At 40.5% G+C, this 24,038-nt stretch overlaps 3 protein-coding genes across 6 annotated transcripts; 1 reads left to right on the forward strand and 2 right to left on the reverse strand.

The window, feature by feature from the left end:
- Positions 1-259: 259 nt before the first annotated feature.
- On the reverse strand, positions 260-13,879 carry majin (membrane anchored junction protein). Of its 3 annotated transcripts, none has more exons than XM_026161714.1 (10): positions 13,732-13,879; positions 13,430-13,546; positions 11,570-11,615; positions 11,396-11,471; positions 11,112-11,210; positions 10,491-10,507; positions 10,108-10,238; positions 4,336-4,402; positions 1,374-1,438; positions 260-901 (listed from the first exon to the last, which is right to left on the reverse strand). In XM_026161714.1, exons 2-10 carry the CDS (start codon positions 13,528-13,530, stop codon positions 856-858), a joined length of 648 nt encoding a protein of 215 aa, XP_026017499.1. In that variant the 5' UTR covers positions 13,531-13,546; positions 13,732-13,879; the 3' UTR covers positions 260-855. The 3 variants fall into 3 exon arrangements, with proteins under 3 accessions (XP_026017499.1, XP_026017497.1, XP_026017498.1); XM_026161712.1 differs by having other exon boundaries at positions 1,374-1,441; XM_026161713.1 differs by having other exon boundaries at positions 1,374-1,441; positions 13,774-13,878.
- Positions 13,880-13,975: 96 nt separating this feature from the next.
- On the forward strand, positions 13,976-15,998 carry LOC113018587 (uncharacterized oxidoreductase YtbE). Of its 2 annotated transcripts, none has more exons than XM_026161711.1 (6): positions 13,976-14,143; positions 14,518-14,823; positions 14,950-15,095; positions 15,262-15,401; positions 15,485-15,643; positions 15,726-15,998. In XM_026161711.1, exons 2-6 carry the CDS (start codon positions 14,579-14,581, stop codon positions 15,903-15,905), a joined length of 870 nt encoding a protein of 289 aa, XP_026017496.1. In that variant the 5' UTR covers positions 13,976-14,143; positions 14,518-14,578; the 3' UTR covers positions 15,906-15,998. The 2 variants fall into 2 exon arrangements, with proteins under 2 accessions (XP_026017496.1, XP_026017495.1); XM_026161710.1 differs by having other exon boundaries at positions 13,977-14,154.
- A 1,276-nt stretch (positions 15,999-17,274) lies between these two features.
- badb (BCL2 associated agonist of cell death b) lies at positions 17,275-21,192 on the reverse strand. Its single transcript, XM_026161716.1, has 4 exons — positions 21,016-21,192; positions 20,197-20,343; positions 18,938-19,158; positions 17,275-18,836 (listed from the first exon to the last, which is right to left on the reverse strand). Exons 2-4 carry the CDS (start codon positions 20,333-20,335, stop codon positions 18,720-18,722), a joined length of 477 nt encoding a protein of 158 aa, XP_026017501.1. The 5' UTR covers positions 20,336-20,343; positions 21,016-21,192; the 3' UTR covers positions 17,275-18,719.
- Between the last annotated feature and the right edge of the window lie 2,846 nt (positions 21,193-24,038).

A 24,038-nucleotide genomic window follows, 5' to 3' on the forward strand; every position in this document is an offset into this window, starting at 1 on the left:
ATTCACGCTTTTTAATGTGCTGTTAGTTTTTTTGTGTAAAATGTGATGTAAGAGAAACTTGATTGACATGCTTTGAGTTTAGGCTGTAGAAACCATTCTGTCACACACACACTGCACACAAACTAAACATTTTTATAGTGTTGCCTCGGGGCTTTGAGGCTTGGCAAACACTTCATAATTCAATCATCTTTCATCACACTTTGTGACTCAGTAGCAAGTGTCAGGACACAGATATAATCAAACTCGCAGGAACCGAAAGTCAGATTTAGAATGACTTTAATATAAAATGAATGAAAACATAGCAGTCGATAAAACAGTCGAGTCATGTCTTTGTTGACTTCGATTAACAAAAAAGTTGAAATACCGTCTTTGGAAACAACGTAAAGCTCAAATATATGAGGAATGTCATTCTTGTAGTAACCACTAATCACAGTCATGAGACCAAAGAATGTACACAATTTATTTATATTTAAGAATCTGAACTAAAGTCATTTTGTAAATAATATCTATTGATGAAACCAAAGAATGTTGGAAATGAAAAAGAGGAACAATGCACTGTGTAATTTGTAATGAAACTGTATGTCAATAAATTTCTATTCTGCAACTTTAAAATAATTTCTGTGAATTTTCTATTTTTTTTTTTCTTAACAACCACGCACAAATAAACTTAAGCGGTCACATAACATGCCTAACCACAACCTCTATCCCTAAGCTTAACTTTAAATTCAGCCTTGAATTAAGTGATAAATGTTGAGTGAGTTTGTGCTCCTATGAACCTCATTCATCACTGACTCACTGTACACGCATCATATCAATAAACAATTCAGTTGGTAATATTACTGAGGAAATGCTTTTCTAATTCTCTGGATCTTTGACGAACAATGAGAAAGGGAAGACATGGCTGCAAAGAAAAAAAACAAAGACTTTTAGAGATTGTTGCAGTGAACGAAATGCACATTTGATAACATTAAGACAGGGTTCTTGGGCTCAGTCCACAGAGCTGCTACCGTATTTCATTACCACCACGAAAAGACTTGTTAAATGGTTTGGCATGCTCGTTCAGAACATGCTCATGTCAGTCCTTGATATGCCTAAGGACATCGGGCGACTGTGAGCAGGCATTTCGCAGGAATACTGTAATTTCTGTGCTTACATGCACAGGAATTACAGCATTCCTGCAGAGTGGGACTTCCCAACCCATTGTAATCTTTGACATCTTATTTTATCAGCAGATCGACCGTACAAATCAGCTCTTGTTTCTCCCCTGGGTGTAAAAAATCAATTAACTGTCTGACTGTTACCCTGCTGTGTCTGCCTGCAGCATTCAAGGAAAAACTCTACTGATGGTGTTGGCACTGCACTGTCATACTGACCTGGCCAGCTGCTTCAGAAATCCTGGTCTCACAGGTGTCCCCTGCTCCTGCAGTACTATCTCAGGCTGCTTTTATTTAAAAAAGAGAAGAAAATATAGATAAATAACACACACCTGCTATAACTTGTTTTCACCACTTTTCCCATATGGTGATATAACCCCAAAAAGCATAAAAAACCCAAATACCCCCAAAACAAATCTAAAATGTTCAAGTATGTGAATTGACCAGGACAGAGCCACAAAAGGGCATAGGAAGAGATGCATTAACTAAGCCAGTATGAGGTTTTCAGTGGTCCATTCAACAGCCAACTTGTTATGTGCACTTTTTCAACTCTTGTTAACTCAAATATGTAACCAACCAATCACATTGCATCGCTCAATGGCTTTAGACGTGAAGACATGGTCCAGACAACCTGCTGAAGTTCAAGCTAAACATGTGGAACCTTAAAACAGATGGGTTATAGCAGCAGAAGACCCCACCAGGTACCACTCCTGTAAGCTAATAATGGGAAACTGAGGGTACAATTCATGAGGTCACCATAACTGGACAATTGAAGATTGGAAAAATGTTGTCTGGTCTGATGAGTCTGATTTCTGCAGCAAAATTCAACTTGGTCTGAATGTGGTGTAAAAACATAAAAGTATAGATCCCTCCAGCCTTATATGAATGGCTCAAGTTGGTGTTAGTGGTACACAATTGGTACTCTTTGGGTCTCGTAGTACTACTTTAGCATTATTTAAACGCCACAGCCTCTCTGAATTCTGTTGCTGACCACATCCATTGGTACACAACCACAGTGAGCCAATCGTCTGATGCCTACTCCCAGCATGATAACGCAACACGTCACAAAGCTCAAACCATCTCAACCTGGTTTCTTGAACATGACAATGAGTTCTTTGTACTCGTATGGCCTCCACAGTCACCAGATCAATCCAATAGAGTAGATTTGGGATCTGGCGGAACAGGAGACTTACATCACAGATGTTCAGCAAACAAATGTGTAGCAACTATGTGATGCTGTCATGTGAAAGACTCAAGAGAAAAATCTCTGAGGAATCTTTCCAGCACCTTGTTGAATCTGTGTAATGAGAAATTAAGGTAGTTCTGAAGGCAAAAGCTGAGCCAAACTGATAGTAGCAAGGTTTACTGAACAGTAATAAGGTGACCAGCAAGTGCACATTTGGCTGTTTCGGTGAACAGAAACAGCCAAATGCGACCACAAAATTCTTTCAGTAAGTGAAGTCCTGGGTTATTCAAAGGAGCTTGCAAAGAAAAGCGTCTGGACTTCTTTAAGTTGCTTGAAGACGTTTCACCTCTCATCCTAGAAGCTTCTTCAGTTCTAAGGTCAAATGGTGGAGAGTCCCAGATTTAAACCTAGTGGGAGTATCGTCCCCAAAGAGGGACAAAAGGACCCCCTGATGATCCTCTAATCCCCTGAGCCAAGGTGTGAAACTGGGTGTGGGTCCCAATCAGCCAGAGTTTCGGGTGAGCTCATTGTGAAACCTGGCCCCACCTTATCATGCGAATTCCTGAGGTCAGATGGCCCAGGATGGGACTGGGTGTTAAGGCGTCTGGGGAGGGAACTCAAAACTGGATTATAGATGGCAGACAGTTGGTGTGGTAAACCACTGCCTCTGTTCAAAGATGGTCGCTCACAGTGGACATAGATGGCTTCTTTCACTCCTCTTTCAAACCATCTGTCCTCTCTGTCCAAAATGTGAACATTGGCATCCAATTTTTGAACAGAGAGGAGTGAAAGAAGCCATCTATGTCCACTGTGAGCAACCATCTTTGAACAGAGGCGGTGGTTTACCACACCAACTGTCTGCCATCTATAATCCAGTTTTGAGATCCCTCCCAAGACGCCTTAACGCCCACTCACATCCTGGGCCATCTGACCTCAGGAATTCGCATGATAAGGTGGGGCCAGGTTTCACAATGAACTCACCCGAAACCCTGGCTGATTGGGACCCACACCCAGTTTCACACCTTGGCTCAGGCGATTAGAGGATCATCAGGGGGTCCTTTTGTCCCTCTGCGAGGGGATACTCCCACTAGGTTCAAATCTGGGACTCCCCACCATTTGACCTTAGAACTGAAGAAGCTTCTCGGATGAGAGGTGAAACGTCTTCAAGCAACTTAAAGAAGTCCAGACACTTTTCTTTGCAAGCTCCTTTGACTACGATGACCTGGATGACTGAGAACCTTCACAGACAAGTCCTGGGTTACTAAAACTACATGTAAAAAGCAAACTACGGCCTTAAAATAACCACAAATTTGCAGTCAACATTAGTTTAAATTGAAATTAATTTCATAAAAATGTTTGCCATCCTTCTCTTAAAGCTCGTATGTACATTAACATCATCAAGACCACAACGTTCGAACATAATTCTTTTTAAAGCTTGCAGACTTGTATCGACACTTCCTTCTCAGCGTTAAGACAATAATAACTCAAAGGGCTGACATAACAAGTTTAAATCATTTTTTCCACTTGAAACAAATGCTGAAGGGGAAAAAAAGGAACAGAAGCGAGAGGTGGAAAAAGACAGAGTGGACAAATGTAGAAACAGAGGATCAGGTTAGATGAAAGGGCATGAACGAGAAAGGAACGGAGAGAGGGGTAATTTTGGATTTTACTGCTAATTAAACCAAAGCACATCACCACTCTCTCACATGCACACAATTACAGAGTTCTGTGTCTGATGTAATGCTATTATTAACCTTAATGACACTAGTTATCCTACCTGTCTGCGCTAATGTTAGCCTCGGGCTGCAATAAAGACAAAGATGCTACAAGAGTGTGTGTGTCAGAGAGGAAATGAAAGGGTGTTACAAGACTGACATTAGAGTTTGAAGCGTTGGAATCGTAACTCTAAACAATGACTGACGCTTCAATTTTACACGGAAGAGTGTGAGAATCGATCAGAAGTTACGAGTAAAACGTCGAACTGGAAAGGATCACCTTGTCAACGTGTCCTGGATCTTCTTTGGTCTTTCCCTGAGAGTGCTCACTGACCAAGTCCAACTTGCTGTAATTTAGACACAGACAACTTTCAAGTATCTGAGGAACTTTATTATAAATACAAGAAGATCTGTCAGTCAGTTTTGGTTGCCTCGGCAATAATTGTCCTGATTTAAGTGTGTTGGTGTGATCGTTTAAGTGTGCGTTATGCTCGCTCGGCCACCACAGATCGATACCTTTGTCATCAAATGGAAAATGTTCGCCTTTGATTTTTTTATTTTAACAAGCAAATAGTGGCTCCACAGATTAAGGTGATACATTTGAGGATTCAAAATAGGATTTAAATCTAGCCCATCTATCAGCATTCAGTCCTTTGCGTATTTGCTTAGGATGTTGTTAAAAAGTCCAATTCCATGTCTACTTCAGTTTTTAGAAACAAGGCCTTACATAACCTTTAAATGCTTTTGCTATTATTCACAAACCGTAGTACGATCAGTGAATGCAAGTACCTGACCCAGTCCCTGAGGCAGAGGAACAAGCAATCAAAATTTCAACTGGCTTTACAGCTGCTTTGAGGTTCTTCTGATGAGCAGCTGTCTCACTACAGCAAACATCTCTGTCGTTGAGGCCTGGTCTTTTGAAATTTGTGTTCAGCTTCTTTGTGATTGGTGACGCATGCAAGGTGGCACAACAGTTGCAACAGTTACCTGCAGATCCCAGGATAAAATTTTGGGATTGTTGAAGGATTTTTTTTCTTGGGCATGACACCCAGCCTCGAACGAACTAGCAGTCTTTAAAATATGATAATATGACCAAATTACACACATAAAAAAAACCCAGCAGACTTTTTTGGGGGGGGGGATATTGACGATCACCATGTTGCTTAAAAAAAATGAATGTATTCATATTAGTATATACATATCCAAGATAGTAGAGAGTGGTATTGCACTTTAATGCTGGCTTTCAAAAATTAAGGGACACACAGCAACTAGCTAACTTCTATCACCATAAGTCAGAACCCGGAATCACATCGTTGATGGCAGATCTTTGGTCATTTATTAGATCATCTAGTTTCTTTTACATTTCTACTAACTGTAACTAGTCTGCACAGTTCTTAAAAACTCTGACACTGTGACAGTAACAGCAAACTATCAGAGCTTTTGTCATTCTCTAAGTAGGTTCTACTATTTTCACAGAAAGCACCACCCAAGTCCGGCCAAATAAAGAACCTACTGTTAAAACATGTTAGTCCAAGAACTTTAATCTGCTAGGTCAATGACAAGAAATAAATAAAATACACACAAAAAAAGAGCAAAATAAGAACCAACTATTTGCCAAAAGCAAGTTTAAAAAGTTTTTTTTTTTTTGGTGCTTTTTAAAAGACACCACAGATCTCAGGCTCAATGTGAGAGATCTCCAGAGTCTGGGGCCACTTGTCACAGCTGGGGCAGCAGCCGTGGTGGAGTGAATGAGGACCCAAGTTGCAGACAGTGGTGGAGATGCGAGTGAGGTTTGTTTACAGTGCTCGATAACAAAAGACGAGGGCAGAACTAAACATGAACCTAAACTGGGGAAAACTAATAATAACAAAACCATAACTCACAAAGTCACAGCCGGGGAAAACGTAAGGAGGTACGCAGGGGATGAAGAGCTGGGAAGGAAGATCAGAGTGTGGCGTAGAGATGACCACAAGACGCAGAATGACACAGGTTACACAGACGAACCGACAAGGAGCACAGACTGACACCCACGATATGTACACACAAAAGGTAATCAGGTAATGGCACACAGGAGGGAAGTACAGCAGATGCTAATTCACAAGACGACAGGAAAACACAAGCTGACACAGTGATAACAGACCTTCAAAGTAAAACAGGAAATTCACAAAGACAAACTCAGGGACACGAACAGATCACAGGAGGGAGAACACTAAAGCACTAAACACAAGACCCAAACCCTAAGCCCTAATATAAAATAAGAATTAACACAAAACATAAGATGACACCAAAATGAAACACAAAATGCTGGGTCAACGACCGAGGACCATGACACCACTGTTGCAAAGGCTCTGCCTCCTTTAGTTTACAGCAGGCAGGCCCTGTTCACAACCACCTGCTAGGGATGTATGGATGTAAATGTCCACTTTAAGATGCTGGTGCTTGTCCATGCAGAGTTCTAAAAGTTAAAAACAGCATCTTAAAGTGGACCCTGAAATTGATGGGAGCCAGTACAACCGAGTTAGCGAGGGTCTCACATGGAAGTGTGTAGATTACAGTGGGAGAAATGTAGTGGAAGTACTTTGCCATGTGAGCAAATAACTACACAATGCCAGTTGTGTATGAAATTTGCGCATAAGCTTCATCATTAACTGCTTCCTTATACTGGATCAAGTGTCTGCTTATCAAAATAGTACATGTCAAAAAAAAGCCAACCTTCCATGAAATATCCTTGTACATCTTTAGATCTAACATAATCTGCCATCCACACTATATTAGGTCAGTGAGCAAGTACAAAGAAACTCTACAAGCGCCCTTAAGGGCACTAAACTATTCATTTTTTCTTGTGACTAAGGAAACTTTCTGGTTCAGAAAGCTTCCGATTGGCCAGAAATCTTAAAAACAGCAGTGCTTATATGATTTGTGTGCAAAAAACAAGAACTTCTAAATCCAGATACATAGAGGCTTGAAAATAATCATCATTTAGAGTCAAGGCCCAGAAAAGAGAAAAGTGAACCAATGGTGGCTTGTGTTAAAAATACAATTGAGAGCCTAACTATAACTGATCCTGCTTCACAGGAAAACAGTAGAGATGTAATTCATTTTTATCAGGAAGTCCTAAAAACTCCCTCCTTCAGTTAATCCAAAATGCTGCAGCAAGAGTCCTGACAGGGACTAGAAAGAGAGAGCATATTTCTCCTGTTTTGGCTTCCCTTCATTGGCTTCAAGTCCAGAATTGAATTCAAAATCCTGTTCCTCACATACAAGGTCTTAAATAATCAGGCCCCATCTTATCTTAATGACCTTGTAGTACCGTATCACCCTATTAGAGCACTTCGCTCTCGCTCTGCAGGCCTACTTGTTGTTCCTAGAGTATTTAAAAGTAGAATGGGAGGCAGAGCCTTCAGTTTTCAGGCCCCTCTTCTGTGGAACCAGCTTCCAGTTTGGATTCGGGAGACAGACACTATCTCTACTTTCAAGACTAGGCTTAAAAATCTCAGTGAAATTTTATTTCCTGTGAATTGGTTCTGAAGCTTGAGGCTGTGCCGTTTGCAGGGTGTGTGTGTGTTTCCTGAGTTTTAAAAAGGAGACACTTCTGTTTACATAAGTTAAAACAAACTAGATGGAACACGAGACCTTGTTTATGTGTGTGCACACATTTCAAATAATAATTTTCGCCCCACTGATCTGACTGTCAGAGTGATTGAGGTGGCGCCTCTTGCCTGTTTCATAACTGCAAGAACCACTGAAGCGTGCGTTTGTGTGTGTGAAACAAAGTGGTCGTCAAAATGAATGACTTAGTGATTTTATGAGCAAGGACACTGATTTTGATCCCTAAACTGTGCGTGCATAATACTTGTATGAACAAGTGTCCTCTTATTGTTCGCATCGTCTTATAACAGCAACATAAATGGACTCCGAAGGAGAACACAAAAATATGCACTGGCTTCTTTCCGAGAAAGTTTACCTATGTCAGTCACCTCAGTGACTCAGTCACCTTATTTCACCTGAAATAGAGTAAATCTAAACGAGGGTTAAGGCCCCCACTGGGTGACCCTTTGTCGAGCTCTGCGTGTACACAGAGCCAATACAGAAGCTACAAGATGTGCATTGGTGCAGTCCTCCAGATAGCCAAAAGTATGTCAGCTATGAGCCGATCCTATATAATAATAATCATCATAACAATAATAATTATAACGATTAAATAAAAAAGGAATACACCAGAAGACTAAAATATGTTAATCAATAGAAAAAAAGTGAGAAAAAGGGCGATAAAAGATGTCATCACATAAAAAGCAAGTCCTTAAAGGAACTGACTCTACAAGCTTTATGTCCTCTTCTAAGGCCCCAATTGAAAAAGGATGATGACCTTCAGACTGAAAACTTGACTTTGGAAAGGCTCCATCCGTGGATCTAACGCTGTGACTGGCTCAGATGAAGCAGAGGGCAGGTCCGGGCGTGCTTTAGAAGTTATTATTATCTTAAAATCAATTATAAAATGTACAGGGAGCAAACGGATTAATCCATGAAGTCAGGATAAGAACAATGTTATTCTGCAGTTTGCATTGGTTTTAAATCTAGAGCTGGATCTAATTTAGAGGAAGCAGAACTGGACAGCTTTTTGTTGTTGTTGTTGTTGTGTTGGTCCGATTTAAATTGTCCAGTCAAATCTGTCCCCCTTTGGCTTCCAAAACAGCCCTGACCTGTCGAGGCACAGACTTCACCAGACCCGTGAAGGTGTGCTGTGGAATCTGACCATGCCACTTGCCCTAATGCTCTGTGGTCTAGTTCTGATCCTCACATGCCCATTGTTGGTACTTTCAGTAGTGGACAGGGGCCACCATGGACACCCTGACCAACACGCTCTCATCCCAACGTGGAACATACCGATGACTGTGACAAATTATCAGCATGTTTCTATTGGATTCAATTGACAACACAAAGCGTTTGATAAGGACACGGAAGGGTACCTTTCTCGTTACTATGTGACACCTAGGGGTGTGACACATCGTCGGTATGTTACACATTGAGATTAAAGCTCTGCCCTGACTGGTCTGTGGTTATGCAAACAAACTGTGATACTCTGTGTATTCTGACAACTGTCTATCAGAACCAATAATAACTTTTTCCCACAATCTGAGCTACAGTAGCCCGTCTGTTGGATCGTACCACACAGGCCAGCCTCCCCACGAACCTTGGCCATTCATGACCCTGTCTCTGTTTCACCACTGTTTCTTCTTTGGACCACTTTAATAGATACTGACCATTGCAGACGGAAACACCCTACAAGAGCAGCAGTTTTGGAGACGTTCTGACCCAGTAATCCAGCCATCACAGTTTGGTCCTTGTTAGACTCACTCAAATCGTTACGCTTTTTCATTTTTCCTGCTTCGAACATCAGCTTTGAAGATAAAACTCCATCTGCTATGTGCATCCGGGCTTCAGTGAGGCTAACCTTCTACGTCTATAGTTTGTTTACATGCTCAGTTGGCTCGCGCTCAAGTTTCTGCTGAAGAGCACCAATTTCTTCTTTTAACTCTCTTTTCAGTTTGCCTTTCAAAGTGCTTAGTTCGGTTTTTAGCTCTTGCGTAAGGTCTTTTATGTCTCTACCGATTGTAGCAAGCCAAACTCGGAGTGTCTCGTTGTGAACTTGGCGGTCCACTTCTTCTGTTGTGCCATCTTCACTTTCCAAGACGATTCCAGGTTGTACCACAGCTTTGTATTGCTGCCGGTTCGTTTTTCTACTTCTTTGTTCATTCCCACCACCCATCATCTCACGTTTATTTGGCCTGTTAAAGTATGTGGTGGGTTTATTATGCCCAACTTAGGGGAGTAGCTAACTATGTGTCTGCTCTCTCGCCACCTTCAACTAGCTCACCATTTCACTTCAAACCAAGTGCAACTTCTGCTGTTTTCCATTAGCATAAAACTTGTCACAAGAGAACCAGGTGAGTGTTGAAGATATGCAATTTTTACATTTTCAAAGACAATTTTAAATGTTACAAATGGAGCAAATGCAGTTTGTGAGAGATGTATGTAGAGAGAGAACACTCACCCAGTCACTGCCACCCTGTTTTCGGCCTCCGTGTCATTGATTAAGTCCTTTAGTATGGCCTCCTCTAGTGGTGAATCTCTCTTTAACTGAGGCTCAGGAATGGAAGGGATGTGCTGCCTTACATCATTCTCCTACAGAAAGACGCTTCAATGACTTCCCAGCTCGACTGTACTGTTGTATTACCTGATTGCACTCTATTATATTATAAGGAAAACATCATACAACCTTTCATCTAGTCACTGATTTTAACTTTAAACTATGTGTTCAGAGCAGAACTTTTCGGCACTAACCACAGCAACATATATTTCTTTGTTTAATAGTTTGAATATAAAATGTAAACATTCTCTCGTGTACTCTTGTGAGTAACATAATAATCCACTCACCTCCACTGATTGAGACCCTGAAAGAACACAAATAAACTGACATGAGATATCATCATCCCTGAACACTATCCTTGATCATTGTTCTCATTTCCCAAGGTTTTCTCTCTTTGATTCCTTCCCTTATTTCCTCGTGTCTTAAAGATGAGTTATAAAGAAGGCAGGTGTAAACCAACAGGGAAAGAATTTTTTTGTTTTGGAGCCATAATTTTAAATGAAAACAGTTAATATTAGGTATTGCACAATATAGCTGTGTTATGATGTATTGTTATATTTTATGGGCCATTTGACATATTTTATCTGTCAGATGAAGTGGAGTCATCCTTAAGAGATGGACAGAGGAGAAGCAACAAGGTGGCATAAAATAAAGAATAGAAAACTGCTAAACCTCTATAAAGTATTCGTCCATGCCTCTGCTTGCATCTTGTTTTTGATGACACAAAAAGATAAATAAGGGTGACGAATTAAATCTCTCTTCCCAGATTCTGTCCTTAAAACATAATTTAAAAAAAAAAAAAAGGTGAAAGTCAGTTTAGTTGAAGCTTCCTTTACTTTATAGTGTGTTATGTTAGTACGTCAGCTTTAAAGCTGCAAGATATCCAGCAGACGTGCAGCTGCCCTCACCGTTCTGCATGTTTTTCTCCAGGTAGAGGATAAGAGTGAAAGGGTAGATGCTCAGATTCATCTCATCATGTTTGCACACACTCTCCCACTGTTTCTTATCTGACAGCTACAGTTAACAAAATACACCAGGCAGGAGCTACCATTCACATTTTGACTTCTGTGATCCTTATTACATACCTATGGACTGTATTATATCAGTTTAGTAGCATAGGTAGAGAAATAATGGGTCAAATTGAGGGATGAAAGGCGCTTAAACGCAGAGATGATGCAGAGGTGAAGGATACAAGGAAAGATGATGTAATGGGTGGAGGAGAAGGGCTGAAGGTCATCCAGGTTGCCAAGAACGGTTCTAATAATTTCCTTAAAACAGAGAAGAAGAGGCACAAACATGAAAAGAGGATCTAAAAAAGAACAGTGTGTGAAAGAACACATGGGTGCTGAGAAGGATCCACAATTACCTCTAATTCCTGATTGAAGGCGACTTCTCCCATAACATCCTGTTGGCTGTTGAGACACACCCATTTGATGCTCACATAAAGTTTCTCTCTTAAAGAAGTTGTCAACTTATTACAAAAGCAGTAAGGTTAAATATAATATCTATCGTGTCACTAAAGGCTTTTTATCAACCTGGCCATCCTGCTTGGAATTCCCATACGAACTGTGCTATTTAAACCATTTCAGCATGAATAGTTTTCGATGACTGCAAGCTTCTTTGCAACCCACCTCCACCCCCTCTGTTACCACTGAGGTTCTGCTGCTGCTGCTGCTGCTTTGATAGAGTATGGGTGGACACCAGAGCAGAGCCATACTGTACGACCAAATATGACACACTGTGGTGAGAATATTTTGATTAAAGTTGTCCTGACAGAAATAGAAACGGTTAAGTGCTGCAGGGCTTTAAATGTGTAAAAAAAACATGTATGTTGTATTTTAAATAACAGAAAATAGCTTTAAGGCAGAATCAAGGATCACTCAGACTTTTATTATGGGGCATTATCCTGGAATATAGACATACAGCTCCAGTGAGATATGTTTCTCTTTTGCTGATCAAAATAACTGCCAGGAATCATATATCGTGATATATAACAGAAACCCTTATAAAGAGTGGCATTAAAAGCACGGAAATCATCAAAGCTTGAAGCACAGCTGTTTCCCCAACTGATTTGGGGATTGAAAACATTTTACAGTGCTTTAAAGAACTTAGACTATCAAAGGAAAAAGGATGTCCCACGTGGCAAGAAGAAAAAAGGTAGGTGCAACCTGAATCCTTACTTTCTCTGCAGCGCGTGTACTGATTTGAAGCTGTGCTGCAGGTTTGCTCTGCTTTGAAGACATACACGTGGAAGTGGAATCGTCTCAGGCTTAGACACAGTTAAATTATTTCATAGCTGAAAATGCTAGTAAAGCTCATTCTGGTTTGGAGAAAGACTACTAAGAAACGAGCAAACAAGAAAGTCTTCACTAGCACACAATTAGGATTCGACTGTTACCATGTTTATTTCTGATTTTTTATGTGGGGATGTGACGTTGGTTCATTCTCTATACTGAAGAGAGGCAAAACGCACTAATCACAAAAATCACAGGAACACTTTGAAAACACATCAGATCTCAAACAAAGCCTTGTTTAGTAGAAGACTAAAGAGACGCTCGGTTTAAAGGCGCTTAGCATTACAGTTGTCTCTCACTGTGACTACGATGCTTGATAACTATACTGATATTGACTGAGTCGTGTATTAGGAATGAAAGCATGCAGAATTTCCTGAAAATGAAAATTATCAACCTAGAGAGTAACTGAACTCGAAAAACTCTGAAAATGGGCCGAAATTTCATTGGAGCAACTCAAAATGGTACCCAGTAATTTGCATGGCCCCTACGTGCTTGTATGCAAGCCCGAGAATGTCGGGGCATCCTGGAGGAGTCTCGCTACCTGTGAAACTTTTGTAGAGTCCAGGTATCAACTCATGCTATCAGCAGTGACAGTGATACTAGCCAGATGCAAAACTAGTTAAAAAAAAATAGTGACAAACGATCAGGAGGGGAAAAATGTCAGTGACGTCCACCCTCTAACACCGTTGCTGTGTTGGGGGTTGTCTTATTGTCGCCCAGTTGTTGTGAACCTTTAGTTAATTCCATTAACACTGCAGCAGCTGAAACTAATTAACAACCCCATCTGCTGTTTAACTGACCACATCAATATTGCTGAAGTTTAGCTAATATTAAGCTATACTCTGATTAAAAAGCCTTCCTTTCATTTTTCTGAGCTGTACACATATAAACTAGAGCCTGAGTACGAAACACTGTGTATAACACTGCCTTGCCTGTAGCTGGAGCCTCCTCTGATCGTGAACTTGTAGATGAAACTCCCCGCTTTAAAGAATCGAGTTTCTGGGAGAGGAAATGAGAAGGCCTGCAACGGCATAGTCGACCTAAATGAGCTTAGGAAATAAAATGAGAAAATTAGCCAATTCATGTATTCATTGTTATAGTGAGGATTCAATAGGAAATACAGCAGGGAGAAAATGTTTAGATAGCTATACAGGGCAGATTTCACATGCAGTACTGTCCTTACATATGTTAGAAAAACAAAATTTCTTTCTCGCTTTAGTTTTTTTTTAATTACCGTATTGTCTAATGCTTAAAATTGCGACCTCGAATTCGCTACCTCGTTCACTGGGTTATCTCCGACCTCAAGCAGACCGTGAACAGTTAAATCTGTATCCGTCAATCAAACGTCTGATTCGTCTCGAGATTTGCTGAGCAGGATATATTCCCGCCTTCCGGCCGCTCGGGCTGCTGTGATTCGTTGGATCCCTCACGTCTTCTTCCAATCCACAGTGTCAGAGCAGGTGTCACTATGGTGACGGCGAAAACCGACCCAACTGTCACGTGACTGTCAGCTGACCACATATGGTAGCTAGTAGTAGGAAACTGTGCTCATGCTGGAAGTTACCTTTGCTTTATAACTTGTTAGTAATTTCTTTGAGAGGACACTGCCAGTGTATGCACCGCCTTTCCTAAAGAAGTCACTTGAGGTGAAAAAAAGGTGGGGTGGAAATATTTTTCACGTAAAATTGTTTATATATTAGAGTATACCGTCCCCTTCCTGCATTGTAATGTCCACGTGTCTGCCTACAGAAATTATTAAAAGTGCTCTTCAAGTGTCATAGTCTTCATACACTGTGACCAGCTAAATTAGTGATGTTAGTTTACATCTTCGTGTTGCTTGCCTTTCTTATTTTGCGTTAGAGAAGCACCAAAAAGTCTCTAGTGGAACAAGATAAAATCTGTATTGTTACCAAGTTTAAGGAAGTGCTTTCAAGCAATTTTCCAGTGATGTAACACACAAAATGGGGCAAAGGGCAGCAGAAAACCAGCTAAACTCACTTTCTCTATCCGTCTTTGATAGAGCTTGGCAAACCAGTTATTCCTAACAGGGTGCAAAGTAAAGAAGGGCCTTGCAGTCCAGGATGTCGTCCACCACCACCTCCTCTGTTACCCTGAATACTGGGGTTCAAATGCCCCTCCTGGGGTTGGGGACTTACAAGTTGCACGGCTCTGAAGAAGTGTATCGCGCCGTGGATGCCGCCCTGGCTGCGGGTTACCGGGCCTTTGATAGTGCAGCCGTCTACCGGAATGAAGCCGACATGGGCCGATCCCTGAGGGAGCTCCTGCACAAGCATGGCTTGACCAGACAGGATGTGTTCATAACCAGGTGATGCACAGGCTTCTAAAGCATAAGTTGACACATGATTTTTAAGAGAACACATTGGGGCTTCTAAAGCTGACTTGAGGTGTTGCGCTGCTCATTCAGATCCCTGTTTCTCTTCCTGTGTTTCAGTAAGCTGGGCCCTAAGGATCAGGGTGAGCGGGCTATGGAAGGTGCCCTTCACAGCCTGTCTCAGCTGGACTTGGGTTACATTGACCTCTATTTGATTCACTGGCCTGGCACGCAGGGTCTAGCAGTGGCTGATCAGAGCAACCCAGGTAGACTCCACTTTTTTTTTTTTTCAGGTGTTTCGAGTGATCTATATTTCATTGCTGCACTAACTGCACAAAACCCATTCAAGCTGTCTTCTCTCATTCCTCCACTGCAACATAGCAGGCATTGAGTAACGGCAGAGATGAGGTCCTAATAAATATTTGATCCCAGGGAACCGAGCTCAGAGTTGGGCCACGCTGGAGGAGCTGCATGGCCAGGGGAAGCTGAAGGCCATTGGAGTGTCCAACTATACAGTGGCTCACATGAGAGAACTAATGCAGAGCTGCAAAGTCCCCCCTGCAGTTCTACAGGTACAGTGCAGGAGTTTGAATGGAGGACAGTGAAAGACATTAGCAGCTGTTTGAAATCTCACGGTTTTTTTTGTGTTCTTCAGGTAGAATTTCACCCACGTCTGTGCCAAGCAGAGCTGAAGAGTGTTTGTGAGGAGTATGGAGTCTGTTTCCAAGCATATTCCTCCTTAGGCCAAGGAGATCTGGTTACTGACCCTGTGGTCCTGGAGGTGGCAAAGCAGTGCCAACGCACCCCCGCACAAGTGAGCCCACTCGCTCTGCTATCTTGGGTATACCTTTGTTTTTATTGCAAACATTTTAAGGTTCTTCTGTCCCTCTCCTCAGGTGCTGCTGCGGTGGGCGGTGCAGCAGGGTGTCGCTGTGCTCCCAAAGTCATCAAACGCAGACCGAATACAGGAGAACGCCAGACTTTTTGACTTTACACTGAGCGACGCAGACATGGACAGACTGTCAGCTTTGGACTGTGGACATAAGTACTGCTGGGATCCGTCAGGGGTCGCCTGAAACACCAGCTTGTGTCCTCCATGATGCCTTTTTGTCTTCAGTTTTACAGTGGTAGTTTTTTTTTTTTTTTTTTTGGGGGGGGGGGGGGGGGGGGTTGGGTTGTTTTTTTTAAAGCTGTTACAAGTTTTGTGTCGACACTTTGTTAATTTCAAGACAAAAATACAGCATATTGTGGTATGAACTCTAAATCTATGGAACGTCACCCATCACATGACTTTATTGTCAACCATAAGCCATGTCTTAGTGAGAACCTTTCCCTTTGTTATTGGATAACGAAAACTTTTACATATCTGTCAGTTTAACTGTTGCTCCTTATTCTTCATAATCTCTTGCCTTTCCTTTGCCTAATATCTTTGACTAACCAGAAATCTCCATTGAACATAACTCAAAGGTCTTCTAAACCTGTGTAAAGACAATTAAAAGAACAAAATACCTTTTAAAAGCTCTCTTAAAATTATTTATTTAGACCAGAGTTTTCACAGTTGTAGAGAAAATACATTTACAAGTCATTAAAACTGAAAAAGAAACCAAAATAAGAAAAAAAAAGTAATATTAAATTTTTATTTTCTCCACACACACATCTCCAGATTCAAGTAATACTAAGGATGGTTGCAAAAAATCCAGGTGCCCAGGCAGGTTTGGGGTGTGTTCACTGTCACGGATGTTTAAAGTCAAAAAGAGTTGCCAAACTCCACATCAGCCATTTTATAGTGTACGCGTGTGTCACTTAAAAATCTCATGACAGTAAATGCACCGGGACATTTTTGTGCTTTCTGTTTTTCCTCTGAGTGTAACTTGTGAAAGCGAGCAGTGAAGTTTAAGGCTGTAATTGGGTAAACAGACGAGGCTGGCTATGCGGCGTCACAGGTCACAGCATGTTCAAGGCAGTTCTTTGCAACATTAAATTCATTTAAATTCCATCTGATCTTTATTTTCAGCAGAGTAAAGCTTTATAATCTGACCCAGAGTTCTCAAAACTGTGTGTGCACTCCCTGCAATTGGATAACATGGGTCTAACGTGTTAAAATGCAAAATGCTATTTCTTGCTTAAACACTCGTGTCTCTAGAAATCTGATATCAGAAAACTCCTCATCCCTTTTTTATAATGGGAAGTAGTTTAAATTTGACAAATGACCAGTCAAGACACATGTGACCAAAAGGATGGTAGAACAGGATGAGTGTCAGGTAAAGTTGCCACCGTTTGATTGTCTGGAATTCTCTGATTAAAAACCAAGCTATATATATTTATATACGCATATATATATTTTTGAATTTGAAAACCATATAAATGCCTGCACACCCGAGCACTTCACAACTCAACGCTACAAGTCGAGAGGAAGGAAGAATAAGACAACTTGAACAAACCCACTATCATTTTCAGCAATCACGTATTTATAAACAAGCCACAAGTAGCCCACTCATGTTTACCGAGCTGCACAGAAATGCTGATCTTTGCCCTTAGTTAGAATTTCCATAAAGCATATATATTATGCGCCTTACGTGCCTAAAAAACACCAGCAAAGCTGGCATCAGATCAGCACTTCTAAAGCTAAGGCATGAGAGTTTATGAGCCCATTTTAATCACATCCCCTTACAGGTCAAAGTGATCAACTCACATTTAAACTGATTAAAAACAAAATAAACAACAAAAAACATCAGGATGTGATTTCTCCTGAAAATCCTTCAAGCAAAAAGCAAGTGGAAATCCCTCATTTTTAATGTGACTGGACTCTGTATTCACCCATGCACCGAGAGCTCAGCACGCAACATTTATCACAACAGCCATGGATTGTACACTGCCTATTGCTGGGTTAGCCGAGCTTAACAGCACGGTAACCTCGTTAATAAAATCTGGCTAAACCATCTTACTCACCCCCTCCCCACCCTTTACCATTTCATAAAATGTTAAAATATTTACACATAAAAATTTCAATTGTTTGTTTATGCTCGTCCAAGGCTTTAAAAACATATTCATATTGGATTGTGCCTTACTGTTTAACGCCCTCAGCTATTATCCCTGAAGTTTTACAAAAAAAGATATTACTTCTGCATCAGAGATTGTCCTTGTAAAAGATTTTTCCTTTTTTTTTTTGGGATAAATTTGTGATATAAAGCAGATGATAGTTGAGTACAGTTGTTTAAGAAGAGGCCTAAACCGAATGCCAAAAAGAAAGAAAGAAAAAAGTACTGTCTCCTGTTGCTGGCAGATCGTTTTGGCACAATATGAGCGTGCAAGTCAAACACGAACAGCTTCTGGAGATTTCCTCATGAAAATGAGGAAAGCAGGAAGGAAAAAAAAAAATCTAACAGCATTCAATTTGGCCTTCAGTAGTCAGGTGTTATTCCTCTCTCCATACACAGCACACCGTGCAATGTCAATGTGAGAGACAACTGTAATGCTAAGCGTCTTTAAACCGAGCGTCTCTTCTACGACTAAACAAGGCTTTGTTTGTGTGTTTAGAAGAGATTATAGCCCCTCTCTCGGCCCATCTTTTTATCCGTTTTGCAGGATTCCGGCAGCAGTTCCTCCTCATCACTGCCTTTCAATTCCACAGTGGACTTCCCAATAACATTGTTTACACCACACTCAACACGAGTACAAAAGTTCTATTTAAAGGTAGTTAACAATGACATAAAATGGCATGACTATGATGGGATTCACTGAACATGTACTTTTTTGCTTTTTACTGCACGTCCCACTCTTTTTGATCGAGCCAAATCCTCTTCAGTCTTGTTCTGATCTTAAATATTGTCTCTCGGCTACAGTTTCCCCAATCCGCTCCTCCGGACCTTGTATCCTTGTCCTCTCAGTGCTTACTCAGTGCGTTGGTTGTGGTTTTCAAGATGGTTGTTCTCTCCTTCAGTCTCTTGGTGACTAAAGAGATAGCTCCACCAGGTTTTAGAGTGGTGCAGCTTCTTGACCTTCATCTCCTGCACAGTGAAAGAGGAACAATGTCAAGTTAGCAACCTATCATCACCATCTTTTTTCCCCCAAAAAACTACTTTAAGCCTTGACTCACTCCCATTCTTACCCCTTTATCTAGTAAGCTGTCAAACTCGTCACTCATTCGTCGAAGCTGCCTGCCGTACTTCTTGGCAGCCCACAGAGCAGGGGGAGCTGACTTTGACCTTCGCCTGAATGGGTCTCCCTCTGTGGGAGTACAGACCTCATCCTCCCCTCTAGCCATGAGCTCCTCATCCCTGGCAATTGAGGAAGTGTGGGACTCTGAGTTCACCCTGAGCCTTCCAGCAGCTAAATGGAAAAAGGAAAAGTGAGATGGGTTCAGAGTGTTTTAATGTAAGGCAGATAGAAAGGAGGAAATAAAGAGTAATGTAGGAATAGAGGAATTTAAATCATTAGTTGTCTCTGCGACCAGCGACTGTTATTGTACACTGTTATTTTGGCTCTTTTCAGCTGCACGGTAAAAAAAAGAGCCAAAACATCCTCCTATAGTGCTTTGAATGAAGCAATTCAAAATGCAAAACAGGTTAGCTTACAACGCAACCTCATTTTAATGTCCCACCCCAGAATGCATCTCAAGAAAAATAAGGAGAAAGGATATATTCTAAACTTCTCTACAGATACAGCCAAGAAATGGCTAAATAAAGGGGTGGGGGGGATCTCATCTAGAGCAGGCTGTGGTAACGTATGCTGCAATATATGTTTTGCCATCAGAACTTCTGCTCAGTTAATCCACAACATACAACAAGGTGCAACATCCAGGGCTGAACAGTAAAGCCAGTGCACAAGTCCCAACAGCTTGCCCTCTTAAAGTACAGTTAAAAAAAATAAATACTGCAGCTATAAACATGTTTACAACCATATACAAAAAAAAACAGTGTTTTAATCTGTTCGCATAATTGCACCCCTCATGCCAAGTGCGTGCCACTGGTTGGGTTGTACTAAAAGACACAAACAAACCAATCAGCTTTTCAGCAAGTGTGTTTTAAGTCTATTTTTTGTTTGCTTACCAAAATTAATATCATACTGTAATAAGGACATCCCTTGCTTCCCCCCCAGTTCTACCTCGTGATTCAAACTGTACATAACAGAAAGAGGAAGCCACAGCGATGTCACCCTCTGGTTTGTGGGAGATCGCCTGAAAGCCTCAAGCATTGTGGCCTTGGCTGTTGTTTTGGAAACCGGGTGCAAAGTGACCACATCTGAACGCGTGAGCTGGGGAGTTATCACTAATCCACAAATTTAATTATGCACAATTTTAAGTGTTGATATGGTCCAAAGGGGTTGGCTATTCCACCGTATATCAGACAATTTATTTTGTGTTCCTACCTGTCGTTTTGGTTACAGGAAGGGAAAGTGTCTGGGGCTTGCTTTCTTGAGCTTGTCCTGCTGACTGTTGGTTTTCTCCTTCCCCTACCTCCTCTGATGCCTCTGAATCACTGTCTGAAATTTTGAAGTTTGCAGCCATCCTGACATCTGGAGAGATAGGGTGGTGTTGGAAATATGAACGACAAAAACGGTTAAAGAAATGACAGTGTGTCCTTAAGTGCATGCACATAACAGATCAATATTGTTATGACCGCAGCAGGTTAATACTGGCGTTGCTCTGCCTTTGACCTTTCAAGCAGATATAGAAAAAAACCCCACAATGATAAATTGATTATTTTTTTAAATTTACATCTTATTCTAACAGAAGACTGCACTGCAAAAAGTTGCTATATTGCAAGTGTGCAATTTTATTGTCATATAACACATTACCCAATTATGTGTAAATATACCTAAGACTCGTAAAATGGGATAATTCATTGTATCGGTGGAACAGCCACAGAGCACACCCAGCGGGCTATATCTTTCTTTTTAATGCCTCTGATACTGGCCGGTCCAAAGGTATTTCACTTTAACTACCCACAAGATACCAGACTTGTTTTGACAACACGGGCCTGTATTTGGTGTTATTAATAAGGATTTGATACTTGACTGTTGCTAAATTAACCAATACACCTTCTTCTTCGGTAAACACACTCTCTCGCTTGTTTTGTTGTTGACTGAAGAGGACAAAAGAAAGTTCCTTAAGGGCGGAAGCTGCTCCGGCCAACCTTAGCTAGCAGCGTTTGTAAGGAAATGACTCCACAAAAAACGACTCCTTACCCGAATCTTTATCGTGTGAGCCTCAAAAGTGCGAGTGTGTCTTTAGTTTGCTTCATACGGTCGCAGCTGTTGTTGTCCGCCTCTTGTCTTTTTACTCTACTGCACACTTTAGCTCCGCGCTCACCCAATCGCCGCGCGTCACTGCACCGCAGCGGCGCGCTGACGTCACTGTTGCGAGCTAGGACTGGGCTGTGCCTTTGTTTGTCTCACCGGCTTACCGTAATATGCAGCGTAGATGCGCAGTACCAATTAACTCCAAGAGCCGCCGCATGTTTTTTTAACTGCTGGATTTCTAGTAAAATTGCATAATAAAACTTTATATTTAAGAGTCCCGCTTTTACAATCCCACACAATAAATAATACCGAGGTTGCATAAAAAATGCTCTTAAATTAAAAGTACTGCAATTTTACAGTTAGTCTTTATTTGTTTTTTGTTTTGTTTTTTTATTTAGTTTAATAGGAAAAAATATGCTGCACTCACAAAATATACATTTATTAGTGTGTCATTACATCTCCTAACAAACTAATGCCTTCTTATGAACTTAGAATTATGCCAATGAAAATACTTTTTTTTTCATACAAACCTTTATTTAAACAACAGTACAATACAAAATAGAATTAAACAGTACCACATTAATGGTGTTGTACTTACAAAAAAAAAAAAGATTGCATAACATAGACAAACAAATAAATGAACAATATTCAGAACCTACGATATAAACACGCGAGGGGGAAAAGTAACTGATCAAACCAAAGAATAAAGTGATTGAAAGATCTTTATTTTTTCACAAACACCCATAGTTTTTATAGCTTTTGGGTTAGTGGAGTTGTACAAGTTCAAAGGAGAATACATAAAAAGAGGGATGTCTTCCTAAACATTTGGACTTGTGAATATGAAATGTAGCCATTAAAATTAACAAGTTAGTCATATATCTGTTATCAATGTTGAATTGTCTTTGGTTTTTGTGTAGACCAAATAAAACATATTTCCAAAACAGTACCAATCCTTTAAATACATTTTCTGAGATAAAAACATAAGCTCTGCCAAAAATCTTGCACAAGGTTACAAAACCAAAAAAGATGCATAGTAGAGTCCTTGGAAGTTTTACAAAAGCTACAGCTTGTATCAATGTCTAATTTGAATTTGCTTTGAAGATAATCTTTAGATGGATAAATTCTGTGTATTAATTTATAAGAAATATCTTTAATTTTGTTGGTAATTAAAAACTGATTAGGGAGTCTCCAAACTTCCCAATATTGTTGTCAGTAATTATCATCAGCAGATTAAACATGTGACCCTCCCATCTCCAGACAGCTGGCTAAATGACAACAGCAACTGGATATAAGCTAATATGCCAGCTAATGTTAGTTTTGAGTGTCCTAAAAAGAAAAAAGACCCTTTTCCTATGATAAAAAGTTTTCTTACATTCTTATGTCTCATGAGAGTTTATTAGCTATTATTAGGAAAAAGGTTCTTGGGCAAGATTTTATGGTACGTGCCCCCATCCACTGGCCCCTCAATGCAGTGAAGTCGTCCTGTCCCCTTAGCAGAAAAAATGCCTTAAATCATAATATTTCCACCTCCATGCTTGACTGTAGGGATGGTGTTCTTCAGGTAATACTCAGCATTTCAGCTTCTTCAAACATGGCAGGTCGAGCTAAAACGTAAGACAGGCCTGTACTTTGCGGGTGCTGCAAAATTTCAGTTATGAATTCAATTATGGTATATGTGTTACCAGTGGTGACTGTAGTCCCAACTGCATTCAGATCATTAATAAGCTCCTCCCATGTAGTTTTGGGCTAATCAAACACCTTTCTCATAATCACTGTCACCCCATGATCTAAGATCCAAGATTTTTGGATCATGGAGCTCCAAACTGAGGGTGACTGATCTTTCCATTTCCAAATAATCGGTCTGGAAGAGAGGTTGCAACAGAAGAAACTGATTCTGTGGACAGACATAAGTTTATATAATGAGTTGAGATTGGGAGTATCTGTAAATGGCTGAGTTAACAGAGTTGTTGTGTCGGAGCCAGAATTCGGGCTCGGTTATAGGGGATCAAATACTCATTTTAAGTCAATGACATGCAAATAAATTTATAACTTTTATGTAATGTAATGTTTTTTTCTAGATTTTTTTGTTGATATTCTGTCTCTTTCTATTAAAATGAAACTAATACAAACATTTGAGACTGTTTAATTTAAGTGAGCATTTAAGTGAACAAACATGCTAATTCAGCAGTGGATTAAACATTTACTGTATCTGATTAATATGACTATAAATACAATACAAACTTTGCCTTATAAAGAGCAGGTAGAAGTAACTCCATAGTCATTTAAATTACATTTATGATGAAAAATGCTCTTTTCTTTTCTCCTTCCTGAAATGAAGTGCAGGGAGGACTGACAGCAATTTGTTGCTATTCCCTGTGAGAGCACCAGGTGGGGAGGCAGGACTACAAACTGAGCTGCAACTTAAGTCGAGAAAGTAATGGGCATAAACTGTTGTTATCCTACGTGTAACTACAGCTCCAGAGGGAGTTCCTGCATATCTATGGCTTCAGCAATAATGCGTCTGTCAGAGAACTGATAATGTGAAAGCCTGGCCTCGAGCAAACCTGTATATGGCTCAATGTCCCATGTGGATTGCACTTCATCATCATCAACACAGAAAAGTCAACCATGTAATTATTAACCTTTAACTTGTTTTTAAAAATGTAACGCTGCCTCTAGTCCTCATCTCCACCTTTACATCATTCTTCTCTTTCCATCTTTCCATCAGTCTGTTTTTGCAGAGTCAGTAAATGACACCTGAACAGGAGGAACAAACTGTTTCTGTGGACACTGTGATGTGATTTGAAGCGATGTGATGCAGCATTCTCTGATTCAGTGTATCCAAATGGAGCTAATGTGAGTTTACAAGTTTAGACAAACATCCAAAGCCTTTCATACACTAATGGATCGTCTCAGAAAAGAAATTATTAAATAATCTGTTCTTTTTCACTTCTTTTGACCTCTATTTT

The sequence above is a fragment of the Astatotilapia calliptera genome, chromosome 3, assembly GCF_900246225.1.
Source record: "Astatotilapia calliptera chromosome 3, fAstCal1.2, whole genome shotgun sequence".
Taxonomy (NCBI): domain Eukaryota; kingdom Metazoa; phylum Chordata; class Actinopteri; order Cichliformes; family Cichlidae; genus Astatotilapia; species Astatotilapia calliptera.